Source organism: Cottoperca gobio, chromosome 17 (genome assembly GCF_900634415.1).
Source record: "Cottoperca gobio chromosome 17, fCotGob3.1, whole genome shotgun sequence".
NCBI lineage: Eukaryota > Metazoa > Chordata > Actinopteri > Perciformes > Bovichtidae > Cottoperca > Cottoperca gobio.
The window spans coordinates 13,148,568-13,168,331 of NC_041371.1; the positions used below are offsets into that span (position 1 = coordinate 13,148,568).

At 40.2% G+C, this 19,764-nt stretch overlaps 1 protein-coding gene across 2 annotated transcripts; it reads left to right on the plus strand.

The window, feature by feature from the left end:
• The first annotated feature begins 319 nt into the window (after positions 1 to 319).
• Positions 320 to 18,790, plus strand: klhl24a (kelch-like family member 24a). Of its 2 annotated transcripts, none has more exons than XM_029453898.1 (8): positions 320 to 341; positions 2,170 to 2,284; positions 2,394 to 3,238; positions 4,943 to 5,127; positions 8,578 to 8,696; positions 13,933 to 14,121; positions 15,135 to 15,323; positions 15,436 to 18,790. In XM_029453898.1, exons 2-8 carry the CDS (start codon positions 2,210 to 2,212, stop codon positions 15,634 to 15,636), a joined length of 1,803 nt encoding a protein of 600 aa, XP_029309758.1. In that variant the 5' UTR covers positions 320 to 341; positions 2,170 to 2,209; the 3' UTR covers positions 15,637 to 18,790. The 2 variants fall into 2 exon arrangements, with proteins under 2 accessions (XP_029309758.1, XP_029309757.1); XM_029453897.1 differs by lacking the exon at positions 320 to 341 and adding an exon at positions 498 to 667.
• Positions 18,791 to 19,764: the final 974 nt, after the last annotated feature.

A 19,764-nucleotide genomic window follows, 5' to 3' on the forward strand; every position in this document is an offset into this window, starting at 1 on the left:
GTTGTTGTAAGGCACACATACCTTGTATGTTTTTGTTTGCCATTGTAAGTCGATGTAACGATTATGTAAACACTTTGGTAAGGCTGGTATTTTATATTAAAGTGTATTAATTACGTGTACCTATACAATGTACGGTTAATATTGTCGCACTAACTGCCCTTTACACGTCCACGCTAAGTAACGCCATGAAGCTGGTGTTGTTGTGCGTGTATTGCTCAACGGCTGTCACTTCTTGTTGTGAACTTTTTCTCCACAAAAGTTGAGTTTGTTTGCAAACAAAGGACAGCCACGTGGAGAACGAGAGGCGCTCGGGAAGTGTGGTTTCTCATTGAGCAAAACAGGTAAGCAACAACTACCGATTGAACTCATTACCCATGATGCACCAGCCGCACCAGCTGAGTGGGTGCAGTGGGCTGTATTTTTTTCCGCTTGACAAGTATATATGGGTTCTGTGTTTACTGTTAGCTAGAGCTCTTTGTTTTTGTCACCACCTGCAAGTCACAATGTCCCGGCTATGTAACAGCCTACTTTGTTTGCCATAACTAATCGAGGGCAGATATTGTAAAAGATATTAATAAACCTTTTTAGGATACAGATTTTTTTTATCCATACTTTGTTTTGTTTTGTCCACTGAAGAGGAAGCCTCATCTGGAAACCTCTGCTCAAGGTAACAACGTTTCTCCATAAATACGCATGTTGTTAATAACTTAATACGTTCTGAATCTAGAAGTATTTCTTGCTTTACGGCTAAGCTCGTGTTGTTTTATTTTATTTTTTAGGCTTACGGTCGGCAGGAGGCAAGTCTCCTTTGTTTAATTAACCGTTACACAGGGTTTTAGTTACTTGGCATTACATAACGCATAGCCCATACATAAATAGCCTACATTTTACTTGATTGTCTGTAATGTATACATAAATAGTGGGATATAACGACATATTACAAAGCTTTAATATTTTTTAAATAGCAACAAAAAAATATGTATTATGTATTTGCATTATCAATTTTAATTTTACAGCAAATTGTAAGATAATTAAAACATATCACATTAAAATCTACGTTAAAATCTCGTTTTATTTTACATTATTTTATTTTACTTCTCAATGGGTATTAGTCACAAAGTATTTTTTTTATTACTGCTTTTATTTATTTGTTTTATTTTAACTTCACCGAGACAAGTCTGGTTAAATGTTATTGTACCTGAGTACAATGACAACAAAAATCATTCTATTCTATTCTATTCTATCTTTCTGCGTCAGACACCTCTGGCTAAACCTGTACTCTGCTTTACATGACTTCAAGGAGGTGCTGCAGTAGGCAAATAATGCACTTGAATAGGTTGAGTCTGCTGAGGCTGAGCCGCAGTTAAAAATAACCTGAGATAAATGACCTCACAGGAGGAAAGGCCAGACCTGCTGCCAACTTCAATACAGGCAATGTGTCCATAGATCAGAGAGTTGAATGTTTTGATGAAATATCTTCAAGAACTTAATAACTGGATGTCCTACATGTACACACAGTCTTTGTGGATGTAAACAAAGTTTCATAGGACAAATTGATTGTTTGCTATAATTAAACAAATATCTAGAGACTACAGGTTTAACTACAAAGAATATGACTCATGGTAGCACTGACTCAAACAATGATTATGTAGGTTCTGATAACATCCCTTCCCCCACTCTCAACAAAACAAACCTGATTGAAATGTAAGTTGGCGTTCTACCGTTGCTCAACCTCTCTCCCACCTGTCTCTCTTTTGTTATCTTCCATCTCATGCGAGTTAATTGTGCTGCAGGGCACAACTGTTTCGCAGCAGTGATGAGCTAAAGGAACTCTGTCACACAGATTCATGACTTCATTCTTTGAAACTACTTTTCTTAAACCGTGATGCAAAACATATTGGCACTGCCTCATGGGCTGGAGAACATTGTTTTGTGGGGCTTGTGCTTTGCTCCCATTTGCTCTTTAAGTGCTTTGTTTACCCATGTTGAATGTTCTCAATTTGTACTACAGTGATCCAATTAGGTTCATGTTTTGGAATGTATTAATTCATGAACTGGCTATCCCCTGCTATCACATTTGATAGAATGCCATGATAATAGTATATTGTGATATTTATTGGAAATAGATTTTTGTGTAATAATACTGCACTGCATGCTCTCCATTCTCAGGCCATCTTTAAGTTTAGAGTATACGTTGAAGGTGGCAGCCATGGTGTTGATTCTGGGCAGAAGGATGACCAGGGAGGACTCTGGGATCAGAGACTCACCAGCTGTCAAACGCAAGGTGCTGCCAAACGCTTTCTATCTTGCCGCTTTAGTCTCAACTGATTTGTGTCACAAATTGTACAAATCTTTTTACATGTTGTTGTTGTTGTTGTTGTCATCCTTCTAAGGTGTTTGAGGTTGACTCCAAAACTTTAGCCAACCACGATGTCTTTGACTTCTCTTCTGGTTCATCCCACTCAGAGGGCATCCTGCAGGTATTCAATGAGTTTCGCGACTGCCGCCTGTTCACTGATGTGGTTATCAGCGTGCAGGGCCGGGAGTTCCCCTGTCATCGCGCTGTGCTCTCTGCCTGCTCCTCCTACTTCAGAGCCATGTTCTGCAACGATCACCGTGAGAGCCGTGAAATGCTGGTTGAGATCAACGGCATCCTCGCTGAAGCGATGGACTCTTTCCTCACCTATGTTTACACTGGCCGCGCCAAGATCACCACAGAGAATGTCCAGTTCCTCTTTGAGACCTCCAGCCTCTTCCAGATCTACACACTGCGTGACGCCTGTGCCAAGTTCCTGGAAGACCAGCTGGACCCTTGCAACTGCCTGGGCATCCAGCGCTTCGCAGATGCCCATGCCCTAAAGCAGCTAGCCAGCCGCTGCCGCAGTTATGCCATGGCCAACTTCTCAGATGTGGCTCAGCATGAGGAGTTCCTCGACCTACGCAAAGAAGAGCTGGAAGAGTACACTGGCAATGATGAGCTGTCCATTGGTAAAGAGGAGGTGGTGTTTGAGGCGGTGATGAGATGGGTGTACCACGGTGTGGAGCACAGAAAGCCCATGCTTAAGGCCCTGCTGCACCATGTGCGCCTGCCCCTTCTGCACCCCAACTACTTTGTCCAGACAGTGGAGGGAGACCAGCTCATCCAGAACGCTCCAGAGTGTTACCAGCTTCTGCACGAGGCCAGACGCTACCACGTGCTCGGAAATGAAATGATGTCACCCAGAACTCGTCCACGCAGGTAATTAAAATGTTGACAAACTAGTTATGAGGAAGGCAACAGGTAATCTAACCTACATGTACCAGTTAAAGTAGTATGACTTGTACTACCAGTTGTCTTATATTGAAAAATTATAATTATTATTCCCACATTATTCCCACGTATAGCTAGAAGTTACAACTTGCGCATGAACTTGGTGCTCCCTGCAGTGTTGTTGCGTGTGAGAGAGAGTGAGTGAGCGTGTGAGTGAGCGTGAGAGAGAGAGAGAGAGAGAGAGAGTGAGAGTGAGAGAGTGAGAGAGAGAGAGAGAGAGAGAGAGAGAGAGAGAGAGAGAGAGAGAGAGAGAGAGAGAGAGAGAGAGAGAGAGAGAGAGAGAGAGACACACACACACAGTGTGTTATTGTACTGGTCAGACAAGTGGTTAATTGACTGAGTCGTGTTTTGAGATGGAAATGATAATGATGGACGCAGGGCATGTTCCTACACAGACTGTTTGGCTGGATGTGATGCAAGTTATGGTAATCGGGAAATGTTGAGTCTTGTTATCATACCAGCAGCGTAACTCACCTTGTTAATATATTCCAACGGCCGCACCTGTTCACTTTTTACCTGTTTACCAAATGTTCTTTTATTGCTGGTGTTTTTCCATTTGAATTGTGTCCAGTTGGATGTTACAATGTAGTGTTTGATAAAGAACTAAAGTTGGCAATGACTGAAACCGTGTGAATGAGATACAAAACCGACCATATGGCAGCCTGCTGTACAACAAACAATAGTACAGCTGCCTCTGTGTGTTTGACAACTGACAACAGTGCCATCTGTCAGTTATTAAGGCAGCGGGATGTGTATTTCAGGTGTATTGTGTCAGTATCCAGGCAGATCTGTTCAGATCAGAGAGCCAATCCCCGCAAATCTGTTCCTGCTCAAAACAGATGCTTGGTTCTCCCCTTTCTGTGTCACACACACACACACACACACACACACACACACACACACACACACACACACACACACACACACACACACACACACACACACACACACACACACACACCTGAAATGCTCCTGTGCTAGACTCCCTAATCTGACCTTCATCACATGTGGGGGGGGGAAGTACAAAAAAAACACATGTTTGTGCCACATTTGTTCTTACTTACTTACAATGGTATCCAGAAAGAACTGGATCTTTTTATACAGATAAATACTAGTTTTCATCCAGTATCCGTATCCGAAGAAAAGAAGAAGCTGTTGTTAATTAGCTCGCACAAGGAAATGCGGTCATATCCATGGCATGTGTTGAACAGCCAAATAGGAAATCTTGGAAATGTAGCTTAAGTCTGGCCCCAAGTGTGTTTTTGTTGTATTGATTGATATCTTCATTGTTAATTGAACTTTGCCTTTAAGATAAGTGAAGCCATTCTTTTGGAAACCACTATTCTGTTCCTGCCCTGGCACACATTTCTGCTTTCTGTAATGAGAAACCCCTCCTAGTGTTGACATGTATATGTCTATATATCTTCATAACCTTGGTACAGGCCGACAGATATACAGTGTTTTAATTAGATACCGTGTCTGTAATCTCTACATTCGTCAAAGGAGCCTTTTAGTTCAAATATGTTCTTCTTGTGTTTGTGTTTTTATAATAGCTTCAGCTGTGTTGTTATTTCCCCCGCCGTCTCTAAATGTTCCATATCTTTCCCTCTGTCTTACCTTGTCTGTTTACAGGTCGACGGGCTATTCTGAGGTGATCGTGGTGGTGGGTGGTTGTGAGAGAGTGGGGGGCTTCAACCTGCCCTACACCGAATGCTATGAACCAGTCACAGGAGAGTGGAAATCACTGGCCAAACTACCTGAGTTCACCAAGTCGGAGTATGCTGTCTGTGCCCTCCGCAATGACATTCTGGTGTCGGGTAAGACCACGCTATATTTGTTAGAAACCATTCAATGGCACAGTCCTATTAAGGCTTGGGAAACTGCAATGTACAGCTATCCACTAACTGTGGAGTTATCAATGCTGAATTAAATTTCCAACATTGATACATCATTCCAAATGTTTTCCTAGCATGTTGTCTGTTATTTTTACTATTTAGAAATAAATTGATGACTCGTAGTTTTGCAAACTTCAGAATGGCAAGTAACTTTAAATCTCAAGTCGGTTTCAAACCTTGGTACAAATACTGTCGCACCAACTTTTTATATGGTTATGATCTTGGTTGGTACAAAGTCCAGTTTCTTTTAATAATAGTAAGTTTGTGACACACACAAAAATAAATATTCACAAGTACACTCTTGTGCATTGACATGGTCAGTGTCTTTCTTGGCCTGACTTGCCATTTAATCCCCCAGAGTAGTAGCAGGAAAGGGCCATTGTGGATGTTTGCCCAGTGTTATTTTTACAGCAACAGCCTGTTAAAGTTGAAGAAAAATATGGGAGTAACATCTGGATGCACACTCCAGGCTCAGTGCTGAGAGAGGCATTTATTGGCCAGCTCAGTATTTCTCTCTTCCTATTGGCCAATCATCAGGGTCACAGCCTTTTTATAACGGTTCAGCAACTTTCTAGGATCTGTATGCAACAATCTAATATCCCTTTTTGATTTTAGACTCCACCAATAGGTTGTGATGTGTGTCGCTGGAATAACCTGAATCTGAGATATTATAACTCTCATTGCTTCCTGGCAAGGCTGCTGCATTTGTGGAACTTAGCAGGGGCCAAGTGTGGCGTAAGCCTTCTTTGGTGGAAAAAAAGATCTGGATTAAACAAGACATTAGCATTACATCTCTCGTCTTAACTGATGACGTTAGGGTTTAGGTAGTTTCTAGAGCCAAACATTGATATAAACATGTGCTGTGTACAAGACACATTGTGGGAATGGAGGTTGAGTTTTTCCCTCTTTTTATCTTTTGTGCAATTGTTTCCAAGTATATGGATTGACAGAAGCTCAAAATGTTCCTGCTGGAACTGCTCATGCTCAAACATGTTTTATATGAGCTGCAAAACATCACTGGACAAGCACAGCAGTTGAAAGATATAGAAAAGAGAAACAAATGCAAAGGAGATGTAGAGGAAAAAAAGTTCTTCCCTTCAGCAAAGAGTGTGCATTGTTTTGCTTTTTTATGCTCTAGTGTGCCGAGACCTCACGTGTTCTCTATCAATCTACCCTCAAGCGCTGCCTGGAAAAGTCAACACACCCCTCCCCCTCGTCTCTCTGTCTCACACACGTACATACTGTCCACACAACTGCTTTATAGCATGTTATGATCTTTATCGTCCCACTTTCTTTCCTTGTTGACTCATCTCCCCTGATGCATTTAATCCCCTTTTCTCAACTTTATTTTTATCCAGCACTCTCTCGACTACATTCCCACACATACCGCCATTCTATCTGTCTGGCTGCCCCTCTCCTCATACTTGGAACTGGTGTAAATACCTTGGAGGGCCTCCAGTCTCTAGAACAGCTGCAGTTAGCTGTGCTCTTAAATAGGATGTGGCGGAATACAGTATACGAAGCCTCTTAGGAAAGGGACAGGGACTGTGGCCACCACTGATTTTTCTCACATTCATAGCATTGTAATCAGCCTCTTTGTAAGATCCAGAGTGAGCACGCTTACTTAACAAAGAAATGCTGTGAGTTCAGGAGTACTTCAGATTACAGTCAGATCTCAACTGATCTCATGATCTGATCTCATACGATAAATCATGCTTGGATGAAACTCCTGATTAATTTACTTAAATAAAGATTAACATGACAATTAACGTAAGTCTTTGTTGTTATTAGATAACCACTAATACATTAAACAATTCGTATATGGGCATGTCATAATTGACTTTGGGCAAGTAGATTCTGACCCTTTTGTTGCCTTGTGAGGTGTCACTTCTTCTAACTATCTTTCTAGGTGTGCAAGGCTCTTTTTTGAAGTGGTTCATTATCCATCAACGTGTTTCCTTTCTGCAAATCTTTAGAAACAGAAGCCTCAGGGCCAGCAGACTGTCTGTCTGGCGCTTCCCCTATCCAGCTGATACCTGCGTCTAACTACCTTCCCTTGTCTCCTTTCGTCTATTTGCTAAAGTACAATTTAAAACGGATAATAGCTAAAGCCACCTGTCTAGTCTGTCAGTCAGCTATCTTAAAGGTCTAGACACCTTTTTGTTTACACTGGCAGGATTTCTTTATGCCTTTATCATTGCTCCATATAACCACGGTATTCGGTACAAAGGAAACACCCAATGGCAAATTGCAGACACTACAACAACAAAATGTAATGTATTGAGAAATGGTTTTAGAAGATTATCGTGTATAAATCCTTTTTGTTCAATAGGAAACTGCTCTCCTCTAAAGGGCACCAAGTTTGGAAGGCAGGAATGTTTTATTAATTTTCATAATCTGTATTTTATTGACTGTTATCACCACCATGTGATCAATTTAAGTTCCAGTGTGAAATAACACAGATTGTCACTGACTTTTCTGTTTATGTGCTTGAGTCTTGTTGGTTTCCATGCTACACCCATGTGCCAAGATATATTTCTTCTGAACTTACTGTTGGACAAAAGCCAGCAGATGACTCCTACCGGATCTAATAACCGTGCAGTGGCCACAAACATTCATCTAGATTCATTTAGATAATGTTACATTTTCCCTTTTTAACCTGATTTTGATAGTTTTCTTAGGTCTTGATTGGTTAACCTACATTTCATCGTGTCTTTGTCCGTCCTCCAAGCTAAAAAGTCAGCTATTGTTACCCATTGTATTTTCAAAAGAGCAGTTTGTTTTTTTCCTCAGTCTGTGGAGAATCAACAGATGTGTGTGTGTGTGTGTGTGTGTGTGTGTGTGTGTGTGTGTGTGTGTGTGTGTGTGTGTGTGTGTGCAAATTTGCATGTGTGTGTATTGGGGCTATTAAGAAATTGAAAGAGGGGGAGGGGGGGGGGCACATGTCAGGGCTTGTTAAAAATGTGTCTGGGTCACATTGTAACCTGGTTGTGTGCTTGTTGTTGTTCTCTACAACTTCCTGCAGTGCATGTTTGCCCAGAAACCGCAGTGTGTGTGTGTGTGTGTGTGTGTGTGTGTGTGTGTGTGTGTGTGTGTGTGTGTGTGTGTGTGTGTGTGTGTGTGTGTTATGCTAGGTAAACTTTAGAGGCTCAGGTCAAAGTCAGAAGTTACAATTCTGCCCCAGTTAGGAGATAAAGCATTGCTTCGACAAACACAAAACAGCTCTGGTTTATCTTCTCATTTATATCAGATCAACTGAATGACCCATGACAACAATAACAATCAGAGTTGTCTTGTGCTAAATTTACTGTACCCAATGTGGTCTTGAATATTAACTGTTGTCCTGCATCTTTGTCCCTTGGTGCTTTTTAGGTGGTCGTATCAACAGCAGGGACGTGTGGATGTATAACTCCCAGCTCAACCTGTGGATCAGAGTGGCTTCTCTTAACAAAGGCCGCTGGAGACACAAGATGTGTGTCCTACTGGGCAAGGTAAGGAGGTAGCCTCAAGCCAGATCTATGCATCTGCATCAGGGTGCATGGTCACCCCACCGTATATGCCTCTGTAGTTGATTTATAGTTCTGTGTCAGATTTCACTGTAGCTGGCACCCTCACAACTCTAGATAGCTGTGTCTTATTTTATTGGGCCCTCTCGTAATCATGTCTTTCATTTCCTATATGATATAGAGCAACCATAGATAATGTCTGCGAGCAGAAGGTTTGCAGTAAAATTGGTTTTGCTACATTGCAGCTACGGAGCGAGATTACATGCGTGGCTCTGTTGCTGTGGTGTAACCCTCCAACACAGAAGTATACATTCAGCTCAGTTCAGTCCATAAGTTCAATAAAAAAACTGTTTGGTTCCCAAAGAAAATGTTATATGTGCTTACAGAAACTTGAGACATGGGTGCTTCACAGGAATATAAAGACAATGTTTGTATTACCTGTTAACAATACCTGAGGCAAATCACAAGGGAGTGGACGTAGTAAAGAAATTACGTGGAATCACTTGCTGGAAAGGGTCCATGGAGCCTTTTTACTTCTTTAGATTTATAACTTTCACAATCTTATGTCTCATTACACAGTCACACCTGCTCTCTTTACTAGAATTTTAAAACACAGAGCTGTGCATACTTAGGGATGATTGACGTGAAGTGTATTGTCTCAATTTAGACCTAAGAGACTCATCAGTGTCAGAAACAAAGGATTTGTAGCCACATTTGACTATTGCCTGCTTATCAATAATCCTCCATGTTGGTCTATGAGGGCACCCTGTGACAGGGAGCGATATTATAGTATTGTTATGTGTGACACATCCTTTTGTTGCCCCAGGGTTTGTAAACTACTGGTGCCAGCTCGTCTCGCACAGACTGGATACTTACGAGCAGATTCAACACAGAAGGACATTTGCTTTTCTTTAAAACTGGCTAATAAACGAGTTCCTTAGCTACTGGAAAGGTGAAGGTGATTCGCCCATAAAGTACACCACACTTGGAAAATACTCCAACTATCACTATTAGTTATTCATAGACTGTATATACTATATCATGTATCAGAGTAAAAAACTGGAATCTGGCACCAGCTCATCATTAATCCTCGAGCACTGCTTCTACTCTTCTGCTGTTACTATTTACAGTCTCTCGTCTCTAAGGCCAGGTGGACATTCTTGTTTGAGGGCAGAAGGAGTTTAATGGACACACACTTACACTTCTAAGGACCATCTTAGCTGACTCATATCATGTTATATGTATCTCTGCGCAATCACATAAGCCTGGAGGGGCCATATATAGCTGTGAGAAACCCTGTAAAACCTGCAAACACACACTGGTTTGCATACGTGGGCATCATTTAGTACACTTACTATAAGCTGTCTGTGTTCCTACAGCAAGCTGCATTCTATTTCCAGGAAAGGAAATTATCATTAGATTAAATGACTATATTTCTAACCTGTAAAAAGTGTCACAAACCGGCTCATAGGATGTACCTCCTTTCCCTCAACTATAACTATAGCCTCTGTGGAGACCATCACAGGTGTCACCACATTAGCCTGACGACTCTCCCTCACTGCCAGCACAAACACTGGGAGACCAAGGGAGAGGTCGGAACAAACGTTTTTTATCCACACGTATCCGGAACTGTTCTAAAACCAGATAGTCAAGTCTGTTGCAAAGCATTTACTTTTGTAGCATTTTTGATGAAATGTTGATCACATGTACAACAATGGCATGTGTACCTCACACAAGGTCTTGAACCGTAATTATCTAGTGTTGCGTAAAGAAGAACAGTCATTGAGTGTCTTGGTGTACACAGGCAAAGCATTTCCATTGTTTTGGTTGAAGAAGGCAGAGCATAAACAGAGATGACTCACGCTAACTCACAATCATGTGTGTGCTTTAGCCATCATCATGTGTACACACACTTGTATACACACATAAAGAGCATGGACAGAAGTTTAAGTATTCTTGGAAAGCTTTGGGCTAAAACAGCGCATTATTTATTTGTCAGAAAGGGCCTGACTCAGGAGGGTTCCTGTTATCTGTAGCAACTCCATGAAACCAAATTTGGAGCTCTGCTTGTAGCCAATCCGTATTGGATTTTCTATGACTTCCAAACAACACCCAGAAGGCTTAGTTGCCTTGCCACAGAAACAACAAACACATCTGCGTGCATTCAAACTACACACAGGTCCTTCACAACAGTGAAGTAATCATCTGGAGGGTCCCACTCTGGCTATGAAAGTCGGTAATTAACTCACAATTGAATCATGTATCAAGTTATGGTGAAAACAAGATGGACTCAAATGTAATTGAACTTGACTCGAAAAGTCATAGAACAATAAATGAAACCAAGTTTAAGCTTTCAGCTGCAGCTTACTTAACGCTCTTAGGCAAAAATGATTTGATGCTAAAATAAGACAACATAGAAGTTTTTTCTCAGTACCATTGTGTTTCTACACTTATATAGTTTAACTGGCCTGGCATCACACTCAATATAAAAGAGGCAGTGATACATACTGTATATAGTGCTACATCGTTTTGATCCTTTCTTGAAAAACACATTCCTGCGAGACCTTAAATCTCTTGTCTGTGGCCACTTCCTGTCTCTGTCCCACACATTGTCTTCTCCTTTGTCCTCCCCTTCTCAAATGTTCCTTATTCTGTCTTTGTCTTTTTTACAGAGGTTTCTTTTGTTGTAAATGACCTCATTTGGTGCTATCTTCTTATCACTGGTGCTTCTTTGTTTTTTTTATAATTTTTCCTCAGAACTCAGTTGTCTTTGGTATTTTGTTTGTATGTTTCCAGGAAATATCTGCCCTCGTATCGCATAACCATTCAGTATCTCTTTAGGATCTGTATCTGTGTTTTTTTTTTTCCCTCAGAATTCACTTCCCCCTCATTCACTCACTCATTCATTTCCTCATTCTGTCTGTAATTTCCCCTTTTGATGTGCAGCATCCATTATGCTCCAGTTGCAGTAATGGAGAAACAAGGCGGAGTGTCTGTATAATAACCATGTATGCATGTTCAAGCTTTCGTGCATAGACCTCAGCGCTGACTTCCACTAACTCAATATTCCAACAATTTGCATACTCAACTGACAAATCAAATATTGTTTTATTTGCATACATAAGCCACAACCTTAAATCTAAACTTCTAAAGCTGGTTCCTACAGTGATATAAGTACAAGAACACACACACTTCTCTCTTCTAGTTGGCTGGTCTTGTTTCCGAATAGTAGAAGCGAAAATAGGTCACCACTTGTTTGCCTCTCCCTGTTATGGCTGCACTTAGTAACAGCTCTTCTCATCTATCATAATGTTTTCTCTCTCTTTCTGTCTCTCTATCTCTTTGTCTCTCAGTCAGGCCACCTCTCTCTATCTTTCTCTCTATTCTCTTATACTGTTTCCCCCCTAAAGTCCTAAGTGTTTCTCTCGTGGTCACTACTTCTCACCTCTCATGTTTAGGACAGTTAATCATTTATACAGGGTTTGAACATGGTCATATAATAAGTTGCTAATGTGCTTGTTCTGTGGTTAGCAAGTGTGTCTTCAGAGTCATGAATCATGTTTGGCTTAGTGCGTATGTGATAGCTACTTACCTTGAGTTGGTATAGAGTATGTGCTACCATTATCGAGCTAATGTGGAATGCACCTATATTGATGCGCTTACACTTTCACGCAGTATCAAAACCTTGCAGGGTGTTTCATCGAGGGACTATAGAGGTGAGGGCGAAAAGAAAAGAGTGATCATCTCCCTCTCTTCAAACAAGCTAGAGTCTGGATATCCTCAATGGTGTGTTAAAGAGTCAGTTCACCAAAATAATGGAAAAATAACATAATTTCTCATTATGCATTATGAAGGAGGAACAAACCTCTAAAACTGGGCCAATATAGCCATTGTGGATTAAAATGACATGGAAGTGAAAACAATGGGTGACCTAACACCTCAACATGTTCACTTTGCATTTGATTAACTTTATCTTCAGTGCCACACACTCCTTTTATCTCTCGTGTTCCTTTTGAATCCCCTGCAACAATCTGCATTTAACATTTGTTATCAGCTGTATCAACATAGTATTAAAATGTCAGTTGGTCTACGTGCCCATTGTGTTAGTCTGCGAATTACAGTGTGGAAACTGCCCTCTCCCAAATGTTGGCTACATTGGCCTGTTGTTGTCATTGAAAACACATGGATGTCGAAACACCGAGACAAGTTTTGTTTTCTCTGTAACTACAACTTGTCAGTTAAAAAATGTGGTAGTGCAATCAATTAGCTCAGGTATTGTATACAAATATCAATGTGCCCCATCAACTGCCGTCTTTTTGTTCCCTCTTTTTCTTTGTGTCTTTGTTTCTCTCTTTTCTCTCCACCTCTCTCTTTCCCTCCTCTGTACTTGTTTATGCTTTAGATTGTGTGGGCACAGGAACAGCCCAAAGTTTTTCTGTTGCACAAAACCAGTCTGTTGATGTCCTTCAAGTTATTGAGGAAGTAGAAGTTTAACGTTAATCTCTACTGTCCACCAGTTTATTTTCTCCATTCTTCATGCCTCATGTTCACAATGTATTTTTCTCATTCATTGCCCTCCATGAGGGGAGTATGTTTAACCACAAGGCACTTGTTAGAGGACATATCTTATGTCAACACTATTCTCCAGTTTGTAATGGTTTAGCTTCCAGTAAGGTTTATGTTTGTGTTATTGTTAGTGGTTCAGATTTAATTATCCAGAAAATGGCATGGGACAGCATCAGCCAACCTGGAAACTTGAATCTATTGACAGATTGACTGACTATTATTTTGAAATGTAAATAATAATGGGAATTAACAGATTGAGTTGAGACCGGTTCAAGGTTAGCAAATGCACCTTTGCCTGCAGTGTTTACAGATATAAGAGCAACAAAGACATAGACAATGGTGCTTGTACAAAAGCAGTACGTCATCTGTCATTTGCACCCGATAGACTGGTTCTCTAAGTGCTGACTTAGAAACTTTTGTTCATACGTATGAGCCAGTAAACTTAAATATAAACCTCTCTTATAGTGAATGTGTATGTGTTTCTGTGGTGTATGTGGAAAAGTATATACAGTATCCCTCCCAAGAAAAGACTCATAGCTTCCCTAACTCTCAATAATAATAATCGTGCTCTGTGTAAAAAGCATGTGTCAGTAGTTCCAAGGTGGTAATCTCAACTCCTCCACTAATCCAACCATCTTTGTGTGTCTGTCCTCAGGTCTATGCTGTAGGTGGCTATGATGGGCAGTGCCGCCTGAGCAGTGTGGAGTGTTATGACTCCTTCTCTAACCGCTGGACAGAAGTGGCTCCCATGAAAGAGGCGGTCAGCTCTCCGGCTGTGGCTAGCTGTGCCGGCAAGCTGTTTGTCATAGGAGGAGGACCTGATGATGACACTTGTTCAGACAAGGTGGGAAACAGATGTGTGCTGCCCCGACTACACACTTAAGCATGTAGTAATGACAGCTGAGGTGCTTTTTATCTCAGACAACCTGTTTTCAGTGTGCTCCACCGACTACACACTTAAGCACGTAGTAATGACAGCTGAAGTGCTTTTTGTCTCAAATAACTAGTTTCCCATTATTATACCTTGGAGATGCAAGGCATGTGCTAAAGTATGCAAAGTAGGCTTTTCAGTACGTAATCTGAACAATAACTAAACCTGTTGGTGTCAAGAGAGGTATATATTAGGTTAGACTGTGCTACAGCTAGGCTCATACATTACAAGCTAAAGTTCCTTGTTTGCTCCAATCATTTAAAAACATTATAGGGCATTCTTATGCTCCGTTCTTCCGGGAACTGAAGAAACAAAGTCAGCCTGGTCAACTGTTGTGTTATCTCTGAATTTTCCTTAATGAAATAAAGCTTCCTGAGTCACCAGTCATGACTTAACATTTTGAGCCGAGAGATCAGGACTTGACAAGCTACCCTGAAAGTAGAAGCATTTATTTATTCATTCATTCATTTATATTAGCTGGTATGTTGGCTTATGTCTGTGCATGCTGGACAACTCTCATACATAGGTAGAGAGAGGAAGTCTGATAAGAGTTAACCCAACATGGCTGACTCTTTGTACCTAGCATTACGACGTGGCCTAACGTACTCAAAATCAATCGAGGGGCCTTATCTCTGAATTCTCCTAACACCGTCATTCACATTGATCCTTAAGGTCCTTGTTTGTTGGAGTGTGTTGTTCAAGTCACACACAACCGTTTGGAAGGAGGCTATTTTAAAGACCTGTGAGTGAGAGAATGCTTGGATTGTATTTAAAACCACACAGAGTCCAGCTTAAGTTAGCACAAAACATTCAGTAAAACCACAGAATGAGCTACATATATTAACTATTTCTATTCACCCACTATTTCCCTTTCTTCTACCAGAATAAAACACATTTAACTACATGTAACTAACTGTATGTCACAGGTTCAGTGCTATGATCCAGAGACAGACTCTTGGTTACTGCGGGCCAACATCCCCATCGCCAAGCGCTGTATCACAGCAGTATCCCTCAACAACATGCTCTATGTGTGCGGGGGACTCACCAAGTCCATATTCTGCTATGATCCCGCAGAGGACTACTGGATACATGTGGTTCACACCTTCAACAAACAGGTAACAGATTAAACGCAGATACTGAGCACTTAAGGAACAGACCGTTTGAATTCACTAGCAAGGATCCTCTGAAGCTGCAACCTCTAATTTCTGCCTGCCTCTTGCCCCGCAGGAGAGCTGTGGCATGTCAGTGTGCAACGGCAAGATCTTCATCCTTGGTGGCAGAGGGGAAAATGGCGAAGCAACAGACACCATCCTGTGTTACGACCCGTCATCAGGCATCATCACCGGAGTGGCGGCCATGCCACGGCCGATCTCCTACCATGGCTGTGTAACCATCCACCGCTACAATGACAAGTACCACAGGCCCTGACACACAGACACACACGCACTAAAGAACTGAAACTCTTCAAGTTAACACCATGCACAACACCAACACAATAACACACTTCTTTATAACAGGCACATTAAGTAGCTTAGTCCACTTTATCGTTGAGCAATACTTACTGTGGTGCTGTGAATCCTTTGCTGTTGTATACCATAGTTATAGCCTCTCTGTGGAAATGACCAGTGGTTGATAATCACTTGTCTGTAACCTGAGCTAAAGTGGAGTCAGATAAACATGGCAGATGTGCCACGCGTTAGCAGTAACTGCACACGGTTGGGAAGTAACGGATCATATATGGAGGTAAAATAATAAAAAATAGGAATGTAAAAAAACATTTTATTGAAAATGCTATGAAGGTATAAATTCTAATTTGAGATGAATTCTTAATCTTGGGATCACGTATGTGAGGTAACAATATTCTAAAATCAAGGTTAACTTACTTTTATTGAAGAAAGCCAACGTATATGGACTGAAAAGCTAAGTTATTAAAAAAGTTAGTTTAGAATATTTTAGGACATACTGACAATTGTAATATTTGTACACATTGTCAAAGAAAATTGAACACTGAAGTTTCTAAATGACAATTAGTGAATTATTTGCTTACCTAACTGTATATTTGATGGATTTAATAAATGGGCTTCATCTCCTTATGAAATTATTGAGTTTTAATAACTGATTTGATTATGATAGAGATAAGAAGCAGTTAACCTGTTTGAAAGTGAGCTTCCCAACACTGTGCTTTTATTACTCTGCCTCACTATGAGCTCTAGGTTGCTGATGGGCTGAAATGAACCCAGATAGTACTCATGAACAAAAACAGCCCGTACAAGAATCAGCCAAGAATGAACTGCCATCAAAAGAAAAAAATATTTTTGACTGACAGATGAGTGGCCAGATCAGATATATAACCTTGTGCCCAATGCACTCCATGCAGACACGCACATACAGTACAGCACATTACTAATAAAGAGTCTGTTTTTTAACTCTTTTCCCCTGATACTTAAAATGACCTGATAACAATGTAGTAAACAGTCAGCCAGCTGCTCTCCCACAGTATCAGTGGTCATAGGCACAAGTTGCTCTCGCCCGTTGACCCAGAGCAGGGTTAAGAGAAGAGATAAAAAGCGGAAACTGTAGCATAATATTGGAACATAGCCACTGTTAGCTCTGCCCTTTTTTTTGTTTCCTTTTTTTCACATCCCTCCGCTTATCACCTAGTTCCACTTCCCGTGTGCATTTCCCTTTTCCAACCTCCAGCTGTGTCATCCCTTCACATTTTGATATCTCCTTTTATTTTCCCTCCATTTGAATTATTATTATTATTATTATTATTATGACACTCATTACACACATTACAGACATTTAATTTTAATTTTTTTTAAGTTAAGTTATGTTTGTCTTTTTTTTACAATTGGATGTTTACTGTATTAAAGGTAGCTTTAGTGTGGGGTTGTGGGGTTTTTTGTAGATCAAACTCAAAGACTGCTCTGAGTAAGTGGTTTGCATGTTGGGCATGTATGTATCTATGTATCTATGTATGTACGTATGTATTTACGTATGTATGTATGTGACTTTTACGACTCGTTCTGGATGTGTCAGAGCCGAGGAGTTTTATCAAGGAGTTCTAGTGTAAGCTTTGAACGACTGCTAACTTCTGTTCACAGAAGTTTTCACACTGATGGTGGCACCTCTCACCTTACATGCACTTACTCTGGGTTATTAAAGATACCTCCAGGTGTGTGTTTGTGTTTACTGGTTAGCTAAGGTGGTGTGTGTAGCAGTGCTACACCTCACACAGGGAGTGGGTTAAAAGTTCTGAATGACAAGTATTTTGGATGATGGTTAATACCATCACCTTTTACGACAGTAAGGTGTGATAGACTAGCGATATTGCTGTGAATATACCTTTAATATGTTTTCTTTGTTTAACTTGTATTTAAATGTATCTCTTTCTGGGTTGCATATTGAGTTTTTCTGTAACTGAGAGCCCCATGTGTGCACTTTGAAAGAATCGTGTAAAATTTAGAATTTTAAGACAATGTTTTTTTTTTTTTTTTACTGTATCAGTAAATGTTCTTTGCTTTCATGTGACGTATGAATGACACGGTAAAAGAGCCTGTCAGCTTCTCCTGTTGGCCGCTACCTGCTATGACTCTGATATTCTAACAAAAACTATGAAAACTGCTACAAAAGAACAATATCAAGAGTGAGGAAGAGAGTTTTGGCTTAACAATTTATGTTAAAAAGTTGCTAGATCAGTGAGTGTGTATGTTTGTTACTGTCTAACAATGTGTAACTTCACAATACACAGAATAAGAACACTTAAGAGTCACAATGACGAAAACTTCAACTGAAGTACAGGTTAAGAGAAAACATCGTCAGGCCTGCCAACATCCCTTAACATAAGTAACATACTGTACTGAGAGGTCACTCAGGTGGTCAACAAGAGGATGCTGAGGGGCAAGAATGTGGTAAAGCAAAGTAGTTAGAGGGAGTTACATAAGTAGTGAGAGAGAAAGAATTTGTGTGTGCGTCTGTGATTTCACTGAGTATTTACACATAACACCACGTTATGTTGATTTATTGATTTTCATTATTAGCTCTATAGAGGCCTTCATACTTTGTTTACTTTGATAAGATTGTTCATTGTTTTCGTCAATTGATTATTTTATTTTTTTAATGTTGCGGTGAATTGTGGGACCGTTTGATTCCCACATGCAAATGGTATGCCTTAAATCAAACCCTGAAGAGCTGAGCGTTAAACGTTGATTGATAGATACAAATGCAGATATAAATCAAAGTGGATTAGATTCAATCACCACATGACTTTGTTGAAATGCCAATGGGTAAATTGCTCTTGCATGAAAGATGGGGGCTTTAATGTGTTAATTGCAGAATGCTTCCTATGTGCCTTAATACAAAAATAAAAAATGGCGAGTGTGGAATTATGTCATTTTGATATATTGTATGTATGTATCTATATGTATAATGTATAATGTGATATCTTAACACTACGTATCCCTCAGATGCTCTTTTTCTAACTGCGAGAACGCTTCGGATTTTTGTAAACTGCAGGATGAAATGTAATGTTTGACTTGTGTGAGAGAAACATCAATAAAGTTTTTCTTTCTTCTTTAAATTAAATTTCGACTATATGAAAGAAATCAGAGGATTGAGATGAAAAGCTGTTAAACTGGATGTGATGGACGAAGTTGACTCAACCATTACGGGATATTTTAGTATCCAGCAATGGTAAATAAATACAGTAAATATTAGTATCGGCACATTGCTTTTCACACCATAGAAATGTGGAAGATTAGAAAAGAAGTGATAGTACTAAAGGGTGGAAACCACTGCACCACCAACCACACCGCAGATTTTAATGAGGTCTTATCCAACATTATGCGATCTGCTCCATATGGCTGATGCATCTTTATTTCATCAAGTGATGAATCCATCATGTTGGTGATATTTTAATGAACCATTGTGTTGAACAAGAAAACGTCACATAAAACCAGCCACACTGTTTCAAGATAGGATTGAGCAACTCGTGCTGTAATAAACATTCACAAGGCCTTTTTGTTTTGTCTTATGTGGGGATTTATATACTCCACATTATGGTTTGGTTTAATGAAAACCACAAACATTCTTCTCACAGATTCTTTTGTGGGCACAATGTCTCTCCATTCATACTAAACAATGTAGAAAGAATTTATTGTTCATCAAATACACACAATTCACACGCACTCACAGACAGGAAAACACTGTATATCTAAGTAGATGTCAGTTCATTAATCTGGTTTATAACACATTTGGCATCGGCAGCATACTCTCACCTCACACCCATACTCATCCAAAAATTATAAATGGAGCAATAATTGTTCTAGTCTTAATAAAAAAGATAGATTTAACTAAACATGTCAAACTGACCTACTTTTGAATAGTATAGAATTTCCTAATGCTACCATATATAGTGATGCACATTGATGTACAACAGATAAGGAAACTATGTGGTGCATGTAAAGTATCTCTTGGCAAATAAGCCCTTTTTATAAATGTGGCCAAACTCCACACTAAATCAGACAAAGGTTGGGAAGTTAGGCATGAGCCCTG